The 23,482-nt window shown below is 40.5% G+C and overlaps 1 protein-coding gene across 2 annotated transcripts in view; it reads left to right on the plus strand.

Annotated features, from left to right (window-relative positions):
- B3GLCT (beta 3-glucosyltransferase) overlaps positions 1 to 23,482 on the plus strand; it is a 299,136-nt gene that overhangs the window by 242,885 nt on the left and 32,769 nt on the right. For both annotated transcript variants that reach the window (XM_075198956.1, XM_075198957.1), the window contains 3 exons: positions 12,315 to 12,384; positions 13,491 to 13,604; positions 22,326 to 22,425. In XM_075198956.1, coding sequence (XP_075055057.1) covers positions 12,315 to 12,384; positions 13,491 to 13,604; positions 22,326 to 22,425 — 284 coding nt within the window. The remainder of the gene's footprint in view (positions 1 to 12,314; positions 12,385 to 13,490; positions 13,605 to 22,325; positions 22,426 to 23,482) is intronic.

The following is a 23,482-nucleotide window of genomic DNA, read 5'->3' on the forward strand; positions in this document are numbered from 1 at the left end:
CTTTCTCCTCCTTCAAAGTCCATTCTATCCGCCTCTTCTCCCCCATTCACCTCCGAGTCTCAGTATTATACTGCCCCCCCTCCTGGCCCCACTTCCCTCTTTCTCGACAGCCTGGATTCCCCACTACCTTTCCTCTGACATCCCCTTCCTCATACTTGGAGACTTTAACATCCCTATTGATCTCCCTTCTGACCCTGCTTCCATCAAACTTATCGCACTTTATTCATCCTTTGGCCTCACTCAGTGGACCTTTTCCCCCACCCACTGCCTTGGTCACTCCATTGACCTTGTCTTCTCTCATCTATGTGATCTCTCTGACTTTTCTAACTCTCCCTTCCCACTCTCTGACCACCATCTACTCTCCTTTAATCTGTCTTCTTCCACTGCTTCCCCCCTTCCTAAAACTACCCTCACTAGACTCAATGTTGATGCTGTTGACCCTTCTTCTTTTTCCCCCTCTCTTGAAACTCTACTCTCCCCTCTTCCCTCCCTGGTCTGCCCTGACCAAGCCACCTCTCTTTATAACCACTCACTCACCACTGCCTTGGACGCTGTTGCCCCTGCCACTTCTGTCCGCCGCTTAATTCCCCAACCCTGATGCTCCAATTTCAACCGCTTCTTCCAGAAGTGCACTCATGTTGCTGAATGCCTCTGGAGGAAATCTCGCTCCCTGGCTGACTTCCTTCACTTTTGGTTCATCCTCTCCTCCTACTGCTCCGCCCTCTCGCTCGCTAAACAATCTTTCTTTAAGTCCCTCATTTTTTCTCAGTCCTCTAATCCTCACCGCCTCTTTGCCAATTTCACCTCTCTCCTCAACCCTCCCCCTCCTCCTATCCCACTCTCCCTTTCTGCTATAGATTTTGCCTCCTTTTTCTCCTCCAAAACTGAGGCCATCAGACTTGACATCCCCTCCTCCCTTTCCTCTCCCGCCTCTCTCTTCACTCCTCCCTCCTCCTACAACCCACCCTGGTGCTCCTTCCGCCCTACTACAGGTGAAGAAATCCACTCCCTCATTCTTTCCTCTCCCCCATCTACCTGCCACCTGGATCCCATCCCCTCTGACCTTCTTCACTCCCTCTCCCCTACTGTCTGTGCTTATTTAGCTCACCTCTTCAACCTGTCTCTCTCCACTGGCATTGTCCCCTTCTCCTTCAAACATGCCCTTATCTCTCCAATTCGAAAAAAAACCTAATCTTGATCCCACCTCACTTGCTAACTACTGCCCCATTTCACTTCTCCCTATGCCTCTAAACTTCTCAAGCGAATTGTCTGCAACCGCCTCACCAGTCACCCCTCAGACAATTCCCTTCTTAACACTCTCCAATCTGGCTTCTGCCCCTCCACTCCACTGAAACCGCCCTGAATGTAACTAATGATCTCACCTTTGCTAAATCCAGGGGTCACTTCTTCATCCTCATCCTCCTTGGACCTATCTGCAGCCTTTGACACTGTGAACCACCCCCTTCTCTTGCAGACCCTTCACTCTCTCACTTTCTCTGCATCTGTCCTCTCACAGTTCACCTCACCAACCGCTCTTCTTCTGTATCCATGTCCAGGTCATATATCCCCCCCCCCCGCCCTCTCTGTATGAGTGCCTCAGGGCTCTCATCACTTCATTCGGTCTTCAGTATCACCTATACGCTGATGATATTCAACTTTACATCTCTTCTTCTGATCTCCCCCTCCCTCCCCCTCCTCTCTTGTGTATCTGACTGCCTCTTTGCCATCTTCTCTTGGATGTCCTCACGCTTTCTCAAAATTAACATTGCAAAAACCGAACTCATTTTTTTCACTCCGTCTAAGTCCTCATCCCATCTGGATCTCTACATCACTGTTAACAATTTCACCATCTCTTCTGTCCCCCAACTCCGCTGCCTGGGCATCACCCTCGATTCCTCACTCTCCTTTGCCCCCCACATTCAATCCCTTGCCCAATCCTATTTCCTCTAACTACGCAACATCGCCTGCATCCGGCCCTTCCTATCTCAGGAAGCAATCAAAACTATTATCCATGTGCTTATCATTGTCCGGCTTGACTACTGTAACCTTCTCCTCACCGACCTCTCCCGCTCTCACCTCGCCCCCCTTCGCTCTATACTCAATGCTGCTGCGAGGCTTATCTTCCTTTCTCACCACTACTCTTCTGCCTGCCCTCTCTGCCTTGCCCTACTCTGGCTCCCCTTCCCCTACAGAATCCTTTTTAAACTTCTTACCCTCCCCTACAAGGCTCTCTCCCACTCTACTGCCCCTTATATCTCCAATCTCCTCTCCATCCACACTCCCACCAGGTACCTGCGATCGGCCAATAACCGTTGCCTCTCCTCTACTCTGATCACCTCATCCCACTCCAGAATTCAAGACTTCTCACGAGTTGCCCCCTGCACTGGAATGACCTCCCACGCTCCATACGTATATCCCCATATCTTGTGCTCCTTCAAACGAACACTCAAAACTCATCTCTTCCTCAAAGCCTACCAGCCTTCCACTTAACCCTCTCTTCATGCTTGTTCTCATCACTTCGCTTCTCCTCAGAAGAGGGGAGCGCTTGCTCCCCTCTTCTGACTTCCTTTGTGCCAGCCGTTTGTTTGCCCTACCTTTAGGATGTAAGCTCTTATGAGCAGGGCCCTCCCCCTCTCCTCTCTTCTGCTCCAACTTTAATATATTTGCTTTACCTGGAGCCTCTGAAGTCATGGTATTACTTGTTTATTGTTCTGTACTGTTATTCCCTGTACTGTCCATTGGTTGTACTGTGTACAGTGCTGTAGAAACCTTATGGCACCTTTATAAATAAATGATGATGATAATAATAATAAGGTATTGCAATTAATTCCATTAGCTGTTTGGAGTGCTTTGCCAGACATGATTAAGGAAGGCAAGGGTACTTATGAGGAAATTGTGGAGGAGTTTTAGCAGATAATAAACTCTTCAGTAGTAAGCACACTTGTAGCATATGAAATATCCCATTAATATATGCAAATAGATTGTGGACAGCATACAGTGCAGGGAACGGCAAAAATAGCAATTAGAATAGTAAAGATTTCAAAACTTGTTAATGCACAACTGTCACCCCACAATTAAAGCAAGCATTCGATAGATCCCACAAAGTACAATTATGATAAAATAATTGGGTTAATGCAGATGTCTTTTCAAGCAGGACAAGCCACCTAACAATGCAAAATTGTAGAAAAAAATGAAAAAATCTTTGTAAAGAGGGATGTAGCATAACTGCCAGAAGGTAAACCAGTGATAGTTGAGTGACCCCACATTCCAGGAGAGATAAATACACCCTTTAACACACAATGGAACACATACTCACAAAGGAGGGAGGAGTATTCAGAGGAAGTCCCAGTTTTAGAGGCGGAAGAAGAGGATACCAAGGTCATTCAAATAATCGAGCTTGGAACAGACACATAGAACACTCACAAAATTTGGGGTATGGGGACACAGTTTAAACACCAGAGTCCCACTTACACAGAGCTAAGTCACCAGTTACAGGCCATGCAAGAGAAAGGCAAGCTTTATGTGGCAAACTGACACATAGAAAGAGAAAAATTGATAGATGCCCCAAGGATAGTTGCAGACGCCTCTTAATTCTCAGCACTAGTAAAGAGCCACCAGTACACAATGTTATTAGACACAGGAACAGCCATATCTGTCCTACACAATGATCAACCAGATCTCTCTCCTCTGTCAGCAAGAAAGACAATGCATCTTGAAAGTTTTTCAGGCAGTAAGATTTTGACAGTACTGTATCTACCTATCTCCATACAAATAGGAGATTTTCAGCCACCCAGACATTTGCATTGGCCTCATTGTCTAGTGGAACTAATTTGTTAGAGTTCGATTTTATGATACCTACTTCTACAAGGTTCTCCTAAGGAAACATCTGAGGATGTGATTATCCCAGATTGTCATGTAACTGCCACTGTCAAACCTAATAATGAAAAAATACGATGTACTGAAAGTCAATGCTGAACATCCTGACAAAAATTTGATATTACCCTTTACTTGAACAATTTCAGGATGGCTTTGCTAAACACAAAAACGACAGTGGGAAGGTGAACAAAGTAATTGAAGTCCAATGGTCCTGATCCTCCCCCACAGAAACCGTATAATTTACCACAGGAGGTTATAAGCTTCATTCAAGAAATAATTGACTATCTGCTAGAGCAAGGCATATTTAGACCATGCATATCTACTAATAATGTGGCAATAATTCTAGTACGGAAACCAGACGGTTCCTGACAGTTAACAATCGACTGCTGCATACTCGATGGCTTTACGTATAGTTGTGCACCCACTGTTGCATCACTGCCAGACATTCTGAAAATGCTACGTCCAGAGCATAAATAACCTGCAGTCTGTTAGGAACAGCCGTAACTGCTGTTTTTGTTTTTGGCTGCTGCAGTGTTGTTGTCAGCCTGGATGTGATCACATGAACTCCACTCACCTACAGCTCAATCTGACACCTACCCTGATTGGCTACTACTGCTTTAAATACCTGTCCATTTTACTGAGCCTTTTCCGGTTATAGCGTGCACACACTTGCTTCTCTGTGCTTCTGTTCCTGAGAATATTCTGCTCCTGTCTGGTACTCTGTTTTGACCTCTGCCTGTGACCTGACAACCCTGGATTGTTGTCGGGATAGACCCTTCGCCTTGTGACCCTGACTTCACAATTAGGAATTTAGGTGGTGTGCCACAACAAGCAGCAATCCTCTACAGTCAATGATATCCTGTATGTTTCCTTTACCATTTCTGTGTTTGATCCAAGAAAACTGTCTACAGTCCACTCCATGGGATATTTGGAAAAATACATTTACAAAGAACAGTTGAACATACCAGAGCTACTGGTCCGAGTCAGTGACACTTGGAAATTGCCACATTCCGCTTGCTGTACAGTCAAGGGAAGTTAGTATTTGTGCCACTGTAACGTTTTTGAAACTGACACGCCAATCTGCGGTTTGGAATCAAGTAAGCCAAACCCCTTGCTCATGGACATAAATGAACTGACCAACATTCACAGCAGAGCGGGGAAGAACCAGATACAGCCAAAGGCATTGCATGTCCAGTGCAATTAGCGAAATAAAGTTATGAATTGTCTGTATACTCACTAAATATGGAGAGTTTTTGTATGGGGGAAAGTTTAAATTAATAACATGGTCGAGAAGGCAGATGCAACAGTAAATACATTTTTACATGATGGAGATTTTGAAGTCACCGTGACCAAGACCTGGCTTGAGATTGGTTTAAAGGGCTTGTTGATCGGACACACAATCTTGCTAATAGTTTTAAATGAATTATGTTATGGCTTAAACGTCTTATGAGACAAGAACGTATTAAGTTAGAAAAACTGACAGATGCCAGATGTAAACAATTGCTATCTTAATGTGTGTAACCATCTTCAATAATTGTCATGGCCACAAGGGGGCGACTGTTATCAGATACATAGTTGTTTGATTAATATACATCAGGCCTGTCCAACCTGCGGCCCTCCAGATGTTGTGAAACTACAAGCCCCAGCATGCTTTGCTGGTAGACAACCAGTTGATAGCTGGAAGGGCATGCTGGGACTTGTAGTTTCACAACATCTGGAGGGCCGCAGGTTGGACAGGCCTGATATACATCATAGATGGTATTGAAAAGATTTTAATGACAGTTGATTGTTATAAATTTTATAGTGAGGGTAGATGTATTACGATATAGCAGAACTGTGGCTTAGTGGTTAGCACTTCTGCCTCACAGCACTATGGTCATGAGATTGATTCCCGATCATGGTCTTATCTGTGTGGAATTTGTATGTTCTCCCCATGTTTGCGTGGGTTTCCTCCAGGTGCTCCGGTTTCCTCCCACACTCCAAAAACATACTAATAAGTTAATTGGCTGCTATTAAAATTGCCCTTAGTCTCTCTCGGTCTGTGTGTGTGTTTGTGTAATGGGATTTAGATTGTTAGCTTAAATGGGTCAGGGACTGATGTGAATGAGTCCTCTGTACAGCGCTACGGATTTAGTGGCGGTATATAAATAAATAGATGATGATATATGCATAAATGTGTCGAATAGGGAATTGGTTCCAAAAAAATAATTACAAAAACGTTTGTACGTCTGATTCACAGCAAATAAAGGTAATGGTATTAGGAATACTTCTAACAGATTAGGCCATAAAACACGGGCGGATATCCATTGTACTCAGCTACCATCAAAAGGTCACTGACATTGCATTAGGGATCCCAAGCAAAATGCTATTTACACATCAAAATCCACACAAAAGACAATTGGTGAAGAAAAGACATCCTACGTTTTATGGTTCCCTCCTTCCTTATCACCTTGAAGTAGAGTTGCTTTAGGATACACTGGAAAATCACTCAGCCTAGATTGTATTGAACACAGTATGGCAAAATTCCAGAGAGGTATGGTATAAACATTGGACATTTTTAGTAACAGTTCTGTGATGTTTGAGTTCAGTTTAGAAGGAAGTAGGGAGAAGCATAATAAGCCATCAACAAACTGGTAGCTATGCTGTTTTACCTCAGATATTCTTGCAAGTTACAGTATGTGTGTTTATTGTCTAAGTTTGTAACATAGGTTTGTGTTTTTGTTATGTGAGTAATTAAGGAAGTGTTTTCTTATCTTGTGTTTTGTATGACATAGAATAAATATATAAGGGATATAGGCCGACCAACCGACGTCCCACGCAGTGAGCTAATAAAGAAATTTGTTTTGGTCACAGCTTTATTAAACCCTTCCAAACTTGGCAGACAAGCGGAGTGCAAGGCTAACAAAATTTACCAGCTTTTCCAGTTCCATCTGGAAAAATAGGGTGTGTTCTGCCTAGGCGTGTGGCCATCTTCCCGTGGTGATACTGGCGCTCCCCCTTTCTATGCCTTGCTTGCTGTTTTCCCGCCAAGCAAGGTCCTCATGGCTCTGTCCATGGTGACCGAAGCCCCTCACCGCTACGACCTCCTGTACCAACAACCTCCTAAGCGCATATTGCATATTGTTAAACATATCAAGTGCAACAACTTAAAGATGCACCCCATCACTTCTCTAAAAACCTGCACAATTGAACCATGATTTTTGCTTCTACTGCTGCCACAGGAGGTAATAAACTTGGCAATAACAAGTTTCACTTTATTTCTCACCCTATCCATGCCTGCCCCTGGCATGTCTGACCCTCGAGCTCCAATACCCAAAATACTTAAGCACATTCTCCAACAGCCAATTCCTACACCAATCTGACTCCATTGGCCCTGCCACCAAAAAATCATGCACCACTGATTTGCAGCCTGTGCTTGATTCAAAACACCACTGCAACAAGAAGATAAAGGCTTGGAAAAAATGCACATAATACTGAACAGCCCATAGGCAAACCCTTGTCTATGAAATAATACCCATCAGCCTAAAGAATCGCAACATTTCACAGACCCCCCCCCCACCTCTCCTTCATCACTCGGTGCCTTTTTCTCCCCACCCACCTCTCCTTCATCCTTTTCTGTTTTCCTCCCTTGTCACCGTTCCTTTACTTACCTTAGTATGGTCTTCTTTCATCTCTTTTCTTTGTTTGTCTTCTGTCTTCTGTTTTGGTCCTCTCTGCGCCGCTTCTCACTGAATGTCGGGCGTGACGTCATCACATTCAGTGCTAAAGGAGCAGAGAGGAAGGAAGAGGAACGCCGGCGCCGTGATAAAGTGCTTTGAGTGTCTGTTTTGACGTTTTTGTTTGTTTTTTCTATACCCTGCTCCCCCCACCAACAAAGGGGGAGGAGCCACCCCCTAACCTCCACACCCCAATAAAAAAATCATTTAAAAAAAAGAAAAATATAAAACATAAACATAATATAAAAAGTAAAAAAAAAAAAAAAAGTCGGTCGGGCAGATTCAGGCCATTTTCGGTGGCACAGATTCCAAATCACTAATATGCAAATTAAATATGCAAATTGTCCAGACAGCACACAATGCTTTTGTACAGCATTATACAGTATATCCGTACATTAAATAATTTATCTCTAAACCCATTTTCTCCCAGCTTAGTTTACCCATTGCCAGTGTATGTTCAGACATTGTTTATATAATTTACTGTAATTACACAAGGTTAGCTTGCTTTGTGCATATTATGAATGAAAAATTCTCATGACAAATATATACAATTTAATTTTGTATTTTTTTAGGGTCATATCACAGATCAGAACTAATTTAAAATGAAAATTGAGAAGTGAGCAGTTACATGTAAAACATATTTCTTTATTTAAAATGAACCTGTCACCTATGCAGTGAAGGCAGCCATGTTGTTCACTGAACCAGTGAACAAAAAAGACAAAATGAACATCTTCACTTCAACAATTTTAAATTGTAAAAGTTGAGCTAAATTGTCGCTCTCTGATAGAAGATAATCTCTTAACATACTGTATATCTGAAAGAATTTATTTTAAATACAGAGTTAGTGATGCATTTGGGCCTGAGGCACTGAATCAGCAGTTCTTGGTGACCATACGATTGGGTGTAAACATCATATTACTGTCTCAGCACCCAGTCCACACGATGCCCAATGCAGCCGGGAACACCGGGTGCTTTAGTCTCTCCCAGCTTGATGGCTTTCTTCAGTGTTGTGATTGCTGGGGGAAACCCAGTTGGTTTTGTTTCCACTCACAGTAAATGCTGAGCTCTGCGAGTCCAACTCTTGACTTATAGCACTAATTTTGGTTTGATAATCCATTTTATTGTCAATATGGATGAAAGTTCCCAACTGGCATTTTAGCATCTGTGTTGTGTTTGCTTCTCAACACTACCTTACCTATACATGTTTGTGCTTATATCGTACACACGTGCATTATTTTTTTTTTTTAGTTCCAACCTTCGGAATCTTCCGGCTTTCTCCCATTCCCCCTGTTGTCAAGTGGCACAGCTAATGTAGAACTGTGCTGTATCCATGAACATGTATCCTCACCAACAGCTACAGTTGTTATTTCGCAACCTTACGTATCAAGAATTCCCTACACAGTGCCGGCTCCAGGCACGATCGCGCCCCATGCAGCACACAGATATTCAGCGCCTAGAACAGGTGCAGCTCGAGGTACATTGTGACTTGGCGGTCAGACAGTGCCTCACTCCCCTGCAAGGGCCATGCTCTACGGCGCCCTCCTTCTCAGTGACTGTCGTGATGTCATTATCACATCCCAGTGCTGTCAGTGATGAGCTGCGGGAAGAGAGGCAGGTCATAGGAAGCTAAGCAAAGAACAGATGAGAGCAGTGTGGTGAAGGAGGGACCACAGTACATATATATAATTCTCACACAGGGCACTGCTAGTCCTCGGGCCGGCTCTGTCCCCACACCTCTTACATTGTAAGCTCATTTGGGCAGGGCCATCTTTTCCTTCTGTTTCAGGTAACTGTAAGTATTTTGTTAGTATAATGATCCCCTAAATGTGCAGCGCTGCAAAATGTCTGTTCTTTATAACTAAAAGATGAGAATAATGTTTCATACTCTTACAAGTGCTCCTTTTGCTGCCCTTGTAGTGTTGCAGGGGATATTGCCTGCAAGGTCTTGGGAAAGTATTTTTTGTTCATGTGGAAAATGCTTTATCAACATTTTCATTCCAATTTCAATTGTGTCCCAGATGCATAAAGGCAGCCCCTATTTGTATTATTAATTAGAATGTTCAATGTTTTAATGTTTTTTATGTTTGTTTTCTTCTATTAAATATGTGCAATTAAATATGTCCGCTCATAGATCCCTTTTTGTATTTCATTTGAAAATGCAATTTAATATTTCAAAAGTCTGTTCCCGTGAATGGCTGAATTCTGCATAATTTTGCAGGCTTATTATGGCAAATTAAATTAAAGACATTTTCTTCCTGTTTTATTTTCGCAACTGAAATGAATGACAGACCAAAGTTACTGATTTCAGTTTATTTAAATGTTGAATGGTAAAATCTTTCTTGTCTGAGAATTATTAGAGCACTTCCAGATGCATTTATTACATTCAGATGTTAAATGTGTAAAATATATTTCAAAAATGCAAAAATGTTTTTCATTATTTTTGTCTTTGATTTTATCCCAGATATTTAGTAATGGAGAACTGACGCAACATATTTTCTGTTGAGTTTGTTGAACTCCCACACTTACTATTTCTTATTTTACATACCCATAGCAAAATAATATAAACCTGGAATAGCACAAAACACTAAGGTGTATATTTACTAAAACTTCTAAAATGGAGAAACTGAGGTGTTGCCCATAGCAACCAATCAGATTCTAGCTATAATTTTCTAGAATAAACTTAATAAATTATAGCCAGAATCTGATTGGTTGCTATGGGCAACACCTCAGTTTCTCCATTTTAGAAGTTTTAGTAAATCTACTACTAATTCCGTCACCGCTGTTCCTCTTGGACTATTCATTTTCTGAATGCACTTTTTTTTTCAAGTTATATGGAGGAAAGTGTCTAGAATTGTGGGGGATGCGTGTTTTGCGATTGATCTTTGTGTGTTAGGTAGTCCATGTTCAAAACTACCTTTTTTAAGGCCCGTACTTATGGAGGGTTTCTATTGTCTGTAAAAATCCCTGAAAACCACAGTCCAGCAGTGAGTTGCACAAGGCATGGACTCCACAAGACTCCTGAAGGTGTTCTGTGGTGTGTGTGTGTGTGTGTGTGTGTGTGTGTGTGTGTGTGTGTGTGTGTATATATATATCATACTTGCCAACTCTCCCTGAATGTCAGGGAGACTTCCTGAAATAAGGGTGATCTCCCTCACTCCCTGAAGAGTCTGGCATTCTCCCTGATGCTTCGCCATTTGTGGCATGATGACACAGTTCAGAAATTGTGTCCTATGTCCATGTATTGATGCCTATGGAGGTGGTCATTTTCATGGAGACCAAGATTTATTCAAAGACTGACAGGTAAGACGACATGACTTCAGTAATGGAGACAGAAATGTAAAAGACACTTCAGTCTCTAGAGATTCATTAGCTGCTTTTCTTTAACGCATAGTTGCCTACTCTCCCAGAATGTCCGGGAGACTCCCACATTTCTGGGAGACTTCCCGGGAGAGCAGGGCAACCTCCCAGTTCTCGTCCCCGCAATGGATAAGTGGTGGGGGGTGGGGCTTAATGACACAAATGTTGCGTCATCTTAGCCCTGCCCACTGCTGTAATTGGCCAACATTGTGACAATCGTTTAGGGGGCAGGGCCAAAATGAAGCAATTCATCAAGCCCCGCCCCTGCTCACCCACTTCCTCCAGGATCTCCCTGAAGGCAATGAGGAAAAGTTGGCAAGTATGGTATATATGTGTGTGTGTGTGTGTGTGTGTGTATGTATGTGTATGTGTATGTGTGTATGTATATATATATATATATATATATATATATATATATATATATATATATATATATATATATATATATATATATATATATATATATATATATATATATAGTCAAACACTCAAAGTGACATGTAATAAAAACAGTCCCATTGTCTCCTCACTCTCATGATTAACTGAAGACATGATGTATGCTGGAATGAGCCCTATTTTAGGGAACAAATATTAAGCTTAAATTGATAACTCTTAGTAACTCTGGTCCTACAGTGTTACTAGGCAGAACTTTAATGTAATTGTTCACTTTTTGAATCCTGCACATGTCTGGTTCGACCTGCAATACTGCGAAAGTAGCCACAGACTCATTTCACGTGACTAGTTTAAAAAAAACAGAATGTGGGCACGTAATTGTATTTAAGCAAGGTGGATCAATAGACGCATTTGTAAAGATAGAAATGTATTGCAGGGGTATATATTTGAATGTTCATAAATGATCGTTATTATGCCTCCCCAAAAAAATCAAATCGCAATGACACCCATTCATGGATGAAGTATAGCTACATGACATTTATGATTTGCACTGCTTAATGCAATGTATAACTAGTGCAGTTTGTTCCTTCTTTTTATTTTTGTATGACCTATTTTATGTTTGCTTAGCATTTATGTAATGAAATATGTCAAATGTGTAATGTTTATTTTCTGGAAATAAGCTAATCTATGTACTCCCTTTTTTGAGATTTCTATACTTTGTCTTGTTGGGTTAATGTGTGAAATATGTATTCAAATTAATAATTTTCTTTGCTTTCTTTTTTTATTAGCGTATCAGATTTTAACAGTAGTAGAACAATGAAGTAAAAGGATATCGTAGCATATATTGATTAGTATTTTAGTTATTTATATATGACATTGTATATTGCATTTGTCACATTATGCCTTTCTATAGTTTGTACCGAAAGTTAATTTTAAGATGTTTTTAAGTTGACCAATTTGATTTCGTTTTAGGGCACACCGGTGAAGAACGAGGATATATTTGTGGCTGTAAAAACATGCAAAAAGTTTCACAAAGATAGAAGTATGTGTTCTCTTATCTGGTATAGTATGTTGTCTATTCAATCATTACAGGATACATTTTAAACATGTATTTATGGTATTGGTAAAGAATATAGAAGCTTGTGATTGGATTTATTTATTGTTTACTAATATGTAGTTCATGCACTAGTGATGTGTAGTTACATATGAAACAGTGCATTCTACTACTGTTATTAACGTCTACCCAAAAGTGAAACTATACCAGTTATGGACAACCTGAGATACTTCCAGGTCCACCTGCGTGTCCCTCCAACCTGCAAGGTTGGACATAAGGATCATACATAACCCTTATTTTGAAGAAGGAAAAAACAGCCCCAAGATGACCTTGGCACCCCATCTCCCTTTGTCCAAAATTCCACCGCATGCCACTAAGAACCCCCACTTACCACAAAATGCCACCCCAACTTACCATTAAATGCCCTCCGATGCCACATGTACCCCAAAATACCACCCATGTGCTGCTCAGATCTCACAACTTGCTCCCCAGCCCTCAGCATATGGCCACCATATGCCACTCAGTCTTCCCCACAAGCTCAGCACATCCCCGCCACATGGCATGCAAACCCCCCCCCCACAAGACCTCCCCCAAATGCCAATCAACCTTCCCCACATGTCCCCACTTGCTAGCTAATCTAGTAAACTTTAAAATGATTTACCTTTAGTCCAGAGCCTGGACCTGCAGAGAAAAGTGGGAGAGCATGTGGTGCCTGCCATCCTCCTCCTCCAATTGGATGACAGTGTGCTAGGTCACGTGACATGGATGCAAGCTGCTCTCGCTCAGTCTTATTGTCTGCTTTACAAGAAAGCTGAAATTAAGTCCGAGCTGGTGGAGCCATTTGGCATAAGCTCATCAAGTAGAAAAGAAAATTTGTTTATTACAGGATATTGTGAAAGTGCCACCCATCATGTCTGAATAGCTGAATTTAGTTGATGGAAAGAGTCTTCTGGCTCATCTGTGTTGCCCGTTGTATTGTCTTTTTGGTTATTTTTTTCTTTATATATATATATATATATATATATATATATATATATATATATTTTTTTTTAGTATACCTTTAATAAAACACATTTCTCTCTGGCTATTTGCAGTACCTGTGGTCAAGCAGACTTGGGAAAAGAATGCTGTACACCTTGAATACTACAGTGATTATGCAGATCCAACAATCCCAACAATAGACTTAGGGATACCGAATGTTGAAAGAGGTAAGGCTGCAATTTACTTCCATCCACTATCCACACCAGCATGTGGGAACTATAAGACAGACACTTCTGAATTAAACAAGGAAATGTGTAAGTTTTAAACAAGTTTGGGACCAGTGGTCTTCCCCTATATCTACCCCTCCCTCATGAATTTAGGCACAACTAAGCCCTCTCCATATCCTTTCAACTTCTTATATAACACGTGGGGGCCCTGGGGCTTCCGAACTTGGTATTGTTCCCTTGGAGGCCCTCTATTTACTTTCCCCCCTCATCGTTCCATTTTTTTACCCCATCCCTGGAAGAAGTTGTATTCTCGTAAAACAAAAAGCACTGTGTAGTTGTGAACTTGATATTTGTATTTTATTATTATAATTCTGTGCTATGGAAAATAGAACATTGGTGTGATTTTGCTGCCGCTTTGAGTAATACTAACACGCTAATGTTTCCAAATATACCACCTCACTGACTCTCATACATGCCATAGGATTGCATAAACACAGCCTGTTATTTGGTAATAAAGGGTGAGGTCTTCATAACCTATTTAGTGCCACTGCATCTTGCATTTACTTGTGTCACAATATTTAATTGTAACCTATGTTTTTTTGGAGTTTGTTTTCAACATGCAACTAATGATTTGCATTTTTATTAAAATTTAAATTTGATGACTGTTGCTATTAATACGTATGTTATATGTTTGACCTTATCATCCCCCTTTTTTTGGTTGAGGGAGGTGACATGTTGTGAGTGATTTTGTTCTTTAGTTTGTATAGCAGTTTCCATTAAACTATTGTGCCCAGAGTTTTAGAAATGTCATAGGACTCAACCCAAGCATTGCTTGTATACAGGCATACCCAGGTATGTGTGTATCTTCCTATTATCTCATCATCACCATTTATTTCTATAGCGCCACCAATTTCCGTAGTACAGAGAATATTTGTCATTCACATCAGTCCCTGCCCCATTTCAGCAGCTAGTTAACCTACCAGTATGTTGTTGGAATGTGGGAAACACACGCAAACAAGGGGAGAACATACAAACGCCACAAAGATAAGGGCCTGGTCGGGAATCGAACTCATGACCCTAGCGCTGTGAAACAGAGGTGCTAACCACTGAGGCACTGTGTTGTCTCATACCTGAGATATATACAGTGGTCGAAGTGGACTGGTATATGATGGTATGTATATATAACGTGTTTCGTGACCAACTATAACAGGTACTAACATAATAAGATTGTAGTACAACAGGAGAAACATTAATAACGAACAATAAATATAATGAAATTAATAAATATAATGAAATTATTTAGTTGCTCTCATGTTTTTTATACTGTGCAACATATTGAAATCTATGTTTTGTAAAGAAAAATCCTAACAAATATCTCAATAAAATACAAAGCTGTTTTTGTGCGAGCTGTATTTCTGCTTCACTTCTTCTAGTATCATGAATGATCTAAACCAAGAGCTTCCCTGACATAGTTACTTAATAGGACTTATGTTGTTCACTTATTTTTTTATTGTACTATCAATATTAATGCATTGAGCTATCATTCTCTAATGCGATATTAATGCTGCCTGCAGTACATACCAGTTGTAAAATACAATTATAATGCATTTAAACTTTCTTCCAAAGTGAATTATAGTTATTGCTATAGAGCTACATTTCGTTTCACTTGAGATATTGATTAAACCTTTTTTCATCTGTGGTTTAATTTCGTTTCCTTTATCAATATCTTTCCATTACTTGTTGAAGGTAGGTAAACTGGGGTATTTAATAAAGTACTCCTAAAAAAGGCCTAGATATTGAACATTTATATATACTTTATTTAGTGCAGATTTCTTGCTCACATGTTGAGGTCTGGTTCTCCATACAAGAAGTTAACTATTTACAATAATAAGCCTTCTAATTATCTTTGCATTTGAGAATATCTAGTGGTTGGGCCATGGATGGAATTGTAAAGTTTCTGCCACGTACAGTGGGACCTTAAAACGGATCATGCACATAGACTGGCTAGCAATTTGTGGGCCGGGAGAATTATACAACCAAGTGGTCCAGTGTGTGCCACCATAAAAGAATGACTAACCAAGCAACAGAGGGGGCATAATTATCACAAGACCACCTTCACATCCCCTCCCTCTTCATTCTTGCTCTACATCTACCCACAGACCAGCAACATCCCAATAAATGCACTCTTTCCACCTGCTAATGATAGTTTTAATATCTGTTCCTGCAAAAAAAAAAAAAAAATATATATATATATATATATATATATATATATATATATATATATATATAATGTTTTGCATGTGAACGTAATATGCATTGCACGGCTGTGCCCAGCCCACATTCAAATTTGATCCACCAAGCTCCTTCCATCAAAGCAAGCAACGTGATGCACCCCTGCAAAACACTGTCCGGAGTATGTGCAAAGCGCATGCATGTTGTACAAATTAAGTGCATCCATTTTAAAGGGCACATAACAACGTAAAACATAACTTGCTGCAGGTCCCCAGTTTTGCACTTTCAGAAATGATCCTTACTACTCCTCCTTACTACTCCTGTTGGTAACAAACTGTCAGTAGACGCTGTTATGTGGGTGTGTTTTTTGTCATATCTGGGTCAAAATCTATATCCAGAATGGGGATGCAAGTTATGTGGTGAAGGGGGAAGGAAATAATTGTATATTACTATTCAGTAGTTATTCAAGAACAAAGGCAGCTTTCTCCATTCAGTAACCACTGTTTGGTGCTTGCGGCTTCCCCTTAATGAGCAGACGGAAGCTGGATATACAGAGAATTGTCAGAGAGCTCTGCTTTCTCTTACCTGTCCAGCTTTGACTACTTGCTGCTGGTGTCTTAAGCTCAGTTGTTGCTTGGCTGGATCCTAGAATGTTCGGTCCCTGTTTGGAAAAGGGATGGGGACTATTCACCGCCTAGAAAGCCGAGCAACAAGTGAACACTCTCGGCCTCCCTCCCCACAATCAGCCCCAACATTAAATTAATCGCACCCATGTTTAATAAATATGCCTATTTACACTCAGCCAGCCCTGACATTAGCTCAAGATAATAGCACTAACATTGCTCCCCCACCCCCAGTGCACACATAAAATTAACTCTAAAATACACACCAATAGCGGCATAACATCAACCTCCCCCACACCAGTATCCACATAATATTGACCCCCATACACAATACTGTAAGTCTCCACACAACATTAACACCCCTCCCCAAACACACAAGACTTTACATAGCTTTAAACTCTTCCGCCACGTCAGCCCCCATATGACATTAACCCACATCAACCTAACATAACATTATCCTAAACTCCAAACCAGCACCCACAAAAATGTAACCCCCCCCCATTATATTAATAACCCCCTCCAAAATACATGTACTTATCTGTAGTTTGCTGTGGACTGACTTGTCAGCCTCCTGGAAGTGAGTCAGCGGTGAGGGCTCAGTGGGTGAAGAAGGGAGGGAAATGAAGAGTGAATAGGAATGAGTGATGCCCAAGCAACCTAACCCTGCCCCTTCCCTAGGTGGGAAATAAACGGTGGTGAAAAGTCCCCTGTTCTTTGTGGCTGTCCACTATAGGGCCGGCCAGCCCCTAGTTTATACAGTACTGTATTGGCTTGTTTATTATAGGCAAACGTTTTTTGCCTTCAGGTAAATAAAACTGTGATTAATTATACGTTACCATTAATGTTTAATAAAATAACATAATAAGACCCTTGAAAGTAGCACCTCATTGCCATATTTACCCTAGCTAAACCTTCTGACCTATAGGATTTAATACGGTACCATTCTGGTACTGGTTTTTTTCCGGCTGCACTCGTATATCTCTAACACACTAATGCTTACATGTGTGCATTATTTACTGTAAGAAAGTGAAAAAAAAGGCAATGTTTTTTTCATCTTGTATTGCTCTCTTGGAGATTAGCTGAGCAATAGGAAATGTGTACTGTTTTTCTCATAATCTGTGTACCCAGGATCTTGGTCTGGATGGACCATGTGGTGATGTTAGGGTAGGCACCCAGTGGAAAGTCTGGTATCTATGGGGTTCGGGATCACACAGACAAAGAGAGATAAGATGGGTACAACTTGTACCTTTAGTACAATAGCCATGAAAAGATCTATGCTTTAATATTAATATCCCGCTCCAGATTACACACAAAAACCTCCCAGTGTTATTAACAGAACAAAATTTATAGACCGAACAGTCCTTGGATTCCAGACAAGACAGAAAACGGGTTGGGGTTATTCTGTGGTCCAGCAGTGGAGTAAATACCATTACTGCGTAAAGTTCCAAAATCTCAAACATGCAAGGGAAATATCTCTGTGGTACTTCTCGATCTCTTAATGTTCCCAGCCACTCGGCCAATGCTTCTGATCAGCGTGAAGGGATCTGAACCCTAGGCTCCCTGCTCCAGCAGGTGCACTAGGCGAACAGACTCACAACTTCGGATGGAGCAGAGATTTGTGGCTACAAGATATATAGGGTAGTTGCGGGTTAAACACAGGATGAGTAACATGTATCATGGTGGAGCTTGTGGGAGACAAAACTCTACACCAAATACTAGATATCCTGAACCACCCCTTAATCCCTCCAGCAGGCTGTTTAAAGTGTCAAATTTTACCAGAGTAGAATGCTCTCTGCAAGGGTAGTCTTAAACCAATTTGATTTGGGATAGACTGGAATGGAAAAATATGTTGCTGGTGGGCAGGGATGCTCCCACATGGGTGTCTCCCTGGCTGGGCTGGTGCCTCCAAGTCTACTAGAGTCTCCAAGGTAGAACAATGGTGGGCAACACCAGATAATGAGATTTCTAATCCCTGTTCATGAAGATCAATTTCACAGCATTGCAATATAATCCACCTGGCTGCATTTAAGAGCCGAGGTAGTACTAGTCCAAATAAATTAAATTTGGAGACAGTTCTCAAAGACTCAAATATTAATAAACATTTTAATATATAACAACAGTTCCCGGCGCTAGTCTTAAATAGAAATGCAGAGACAGAAATGTAAAGGATAAATGGGTAAATTTATAAAAACAAACACATGTATAAGCAATGATATTGCAAAAGCTGAATAAAAACAAGGTCTGCAGACACAATGAAAAATAAAAAATTATATGCATATAAAAAAACACAAAAAAAAATAAAATAAAGAAAAAAATGTGTATATAAAAAGAAAATTGTAGGGCCTGAGAGCAAGTGTAACCACTTATTAGTATACACTATAGTCCTCCTGATAGAGAAAAAAATCATGCTTAACCATACAAATGCTCTAATGGTCCACTGATCAATTTCTGCTGTCAAAGAAACTGTCCTTGGTAGCGCTGAAACGAATGTACACAAGCGCTCCTGCTACTCACTGCATCTGCTCCGGGGGTTTCAGCGGTAGCGCTCTCTGTCCTCCATCTGACAGTATAACTGAATGGTAACAGTCCCTGCAGTATCCTCTGATCTTTGGCACATGCGCATGAGAGAAATCCAAAGGTTCTTGCAACTAAATAGTGAAAGAAACCTAAAAAGTCACTCGGCCACCAAAATATAAATAAAAAATGTTAAAAAACGTTAATGATATTTCATTATTCCTGAGGAAGCCTGCCTAGCGCGGGTGAAACGCGTTGACCTAAAGGGATGGCCCTTCTTTTTTAAAATGTTTTATTTATTTTTTGGTGGCCGAGGTGACTTTTTAGGTTTCTTTCACTATTTAGCTGCAAGGACGTTTGGATTTCTCTCATGCGCATGTGCCAACGATCGGAGGATACTGCAGGGACTGTTACCATTCAGCTATACTGTCGGATGGAGGACAGAGAGCGCTACCGCTGAAACCCCCGGAGTAGATGCAGTGAGTAGCAGGAGCGCTTGTGTACATTCGTTTCAGCGCTACCAAGGACAGTTTCTTTGACAGCAGAAATTGATCAGTGGACTATTAGAGCATTTGTATGGTTAAGCATGCTTTTTTTTCTCTATCAGGAGGACTATAGTGTATACTAATAAGTGGTTACACTTACTCTCAGGCCATACAATTTTCTTTTTTTATACACATTTTTTTCTTTTTTTTTTGTGTTTTTTTTATGTGCATATAATTTTTTAATTTTCATTGTGTCTGCAGACCTTGTTTTTATTCAGCTTTTGCAATATCATTGCTTATACATGTGTTTGTTTTTATAAATTTACCCATTTATCCTTTACATTTCTGTCTCTGCATTTCTATTTAAGACTAGCGCCGGGAACTGTTATATATTAATCTGTGGTTATTTGGAGAGATTTAGGGATCACCTCTCCTTGTTCCCCATTTGGCAGCTTATTCATTTAGGGTGAGTGCTGGTATATCTATTTAATTAATAAACATTTGTAATATTCAAAGGAACGCAAGTTTATCCACGGGAATCCAAGAGATGTGGGAAGGCAGCAGGATGGGATGTTTCCTGTAGTCCGTACTGTCACAAACCACATATTTCATTATGTTGCACCCATATACACAGGTGACCTAGGTCTGCTCTCTTGTAAATGGTTTAAGTAATGTTTAATGACTTGCCATTAAAGGGTATCTTTCTACTATACAGAGTGGAGGCAGATATTTTGACGGCTGAGCCTGTAGTCACAGGAATGCAAGCTATCAACTTCTAATTAATTGATAGGTTGTATTCTCAGCTCTTAAAAGAATGTTGTCTGTGCAATATCACTGGCTCTAAGTGAATTAGTGGATGACCTTCCCATAAATAATTATTCTGCCCACAAAATTGCTGTCTCCACAGTGTGCAGGTAAATGGTACATTTTAAGCGACTGGAACAATGTTGTGAGATCTCAATATGTGTTGTCATTCACCTTTCACACAAGAACAAGTAAGAAAGATTCCCATTGTCAAACGGTTTATTGGTATTCGTCTATTGAAATGCGTCCTTCATAAAGCTGCATTAATCATGTTCACAAGGATGTTTAAAGAAATGCAATGTAACCTTTAGCTTTCAAACAAAAGATAATTTGTAGGTAATACATCATGTGGAATTGCTAAATCTGAATTCTGATGACCGAAATGTTTTTGTATAAAGCATGTAAACTTTTCCCATTTATACTGGAGGTAATCCAGGTTTTATTCACTGGTGTCTTAAAATATTATTGCCCACTTGTCCAAAAATATAACACAATCTAATGATTCATATATTTATAGTGGTCAGCACGGTGGCGTAGTGGTTAGCACATCTGCCTCACAGCACTGGGGTCATGAGTTCAATTCCCAATCATGGCCTTATCTGTGAGGAGTTTGTATGTTCTCCCTGTGTTTGCGTGGGTTTCCTCCGGGTGCTCCGGTTTCCCCCCACACTCCAAAAACATACTGGTAGGTTAATTGGCTACAAACAAATTAACCCAAGTCTGTTTCTGTCTCTGTGTGTGTGTGTGTGTGTGTGTGTGTGTGTGTGTGTTAGGGAATTTAGACTGTAAGCCCCAATGGGGCAGGGACTGATGTGAATGAGTTCGCTGTACAGCGCTGCGGAATTAGTGGCGCTATATAAATAAATGGTGATGATGATGATATTTAACCATTTAATATTCCGGATTGCATTTTCTAACAACTGCGCCAATAAATTCATGTAAACTTGTCCTTCATATTTTAGCCATAACATCAAGGTGATTACAACAGGCTCAAAAATGGGAATGGGATTTCTACCTAACATAGCAAATTATTCCAAATTTTGGCATGCCTGTAAAATAAACCAAACCCTGCATAAATCATTAAAAGAAAAAATACACCTTTTATTTGAAAACACATTTGGGGGGAAAAAAAACAAAAAACATTTTCCCAAATAAATAACCACTAATTTGTGTGCTTTCAGAGACTTCTGATAGTGAGTTATAGTGATGAGCAATTATCTAACATTTACTTATTGCAAATCTCTACAAAAACCACAGCAACTGATCAATCATTTGCTTTCCTTATCAAACGTGATGGATACAAGCTAGTAGCTGGCTGTATCTGTCAGTTAACCTACCAGATTGTTCAGTCTGGTCATGGATGTGGCTTGGCAATTGGCTAGTTTTGTGGGGCCTGATGTGGAGTTGGGCGCATATGATTTTTTCATGTCATGATGATCCCCTCAATGTACAGCACTATGTAATGTGCAAGTGTCGGATGTGAACAGATAGGCGTATGTACATAAGTGCACTACCTCTCTGTGTGCTGGTGCTGTAGGCATACTAGCCTACTCTCCTGGAATGTTTGGAAGACTCACAAATGTCGGAGAGTCCTCCCAGATGAGACTGCGCCCTCCCAGATCTCCGGTGAAGGCAGGGTACAATGACGCGATTCACCATGCCTCATATCACAGTGCACAATGCCGTGAATCACAGCTTTGTATTGCAGAGGGTAGAGCCATATTGATGTGATCACCCCCTCACCATTTGCCATCCAACCTTCCCTCCAGGATCTTCCGGAAGGGAATAAAGAGAAGTTGGCAAGTATCACTATATGGAAAAGCAGATTTCATGCTCCACAAACAGGCGTATGCCCAACTCTGCGTGAGTACCAGACATGGCCAAATTAAAAACACACCAACATTAATTGGATTCTGCAGTTAATATATTTGTGTTTCCTTGCCTAGTATGCCTTCAGGTGATGAAAATGAGTCCATTATAAAACAATATCTCGGTCAATAACATTTTATTAAAAGTTGTAATTGTTTAAATTGTAACTTTTTTTTACAAACTGCCATTTTTAGGACACTGTGGAAAAACGTTTGCTATTTTGGAACGGTTTTTAAAGTCTAAAATTCGTCACAAACATTGGCTGATCATAGTGGATGATGATACACTGATCAGGTATGGTTCAGGAATTCTATCTTTATCTTCCACTATGTGTTTCTTTTATATTTTTGTCATAAAGGATCTATCACGTTTGCATTGTCTCTTGTTCCAAATACATTTGGAGTCAATGTTTCACATACAAATTTAAATCTGTGCTTCTGCCTATACTTTTTCATCAAGCTTTAAAATGTCTCCTGTCACTAAAGTGTCTAACTACATGTGATGTGCATGTTATACCTGTCAGTTCTCAACTTTATTAAATGTAAAATAAAATTGTCTTTCCTGGTCCAAAAAATTGGAAATGAAAACTTGATTTCTTTTTTGATTTGATATCTAAAAAAAAAAAACTCAGGTCTCCCTTTCACCACCAGCCAATTACAAGTGGTTCATGACTCTGGCTGCTTGTGGTTGGCTGAAGGTGATTCAATAAATTTAAGTCCCATTGGAAATTTAGCAACTCTTGTTTTATTTTTTCCCAGGTTTTTTCTGCTTTGCAGTTTGTACTACATTGATTCAATAAAGAATAGTATATTTTATTTGGGAGTCTTTTATACAGCTAAGCTTTATTTTAGAATTGTGTGTGTATGTGTGTGTGTTTTTTTTTTCTGGGACTGAGGGTCCCAATCTTGTTAAATACACCAGTCCCCACAGCCCAGGATGTCAGTAAGTGCCCCAGCACATGATGGTAGGCTCTGGTAAGGAAAATAAGCTGTATGATGATTTTGCACCACACCCCATGGAGATAACAAGGGGTTTCTCAATTTTGTAGGGGACCCCACACCTATGGTCTCCCTTTTTTATAGTGGAATCCAGCCCAGGCTGGCTATCATTTGGGCTGGATGAGGATTTAAGGCGTGGAGGACATGATGCCTGTCTTTTTAAATTATTAAAAAAAAAAATTGTCTGATTAAAATTAGAGTCCCTCTGATTTTCTCACTGTACACCTCTTCTCTTAGAGAATTAATTTGCTCATTTAGGCTCCAGTGCAACCTCTATGCTGCTTACACCTAAATCTACCTCCCTGACCTTTCCCCTTCTCTACTAACTTTTGTAACCCACTGTCTTTCAGCTA

Source organism: Mixophyes fleayi, chromosome 2 (assembly GCF_038048845.1).
Source record: "Mixophyes fleayi isolate aMixFle1 chromosome 2, aMixFle1.hap1, whole genome shotgun sequence".
NCBI classification, from domain to species: domain Eukaryota; kingdom Metazoa; phylum Chordata; class Amphibia; order Anura; family Limnodynastidae; genus Mixophyes; species Mixophyes fleayi.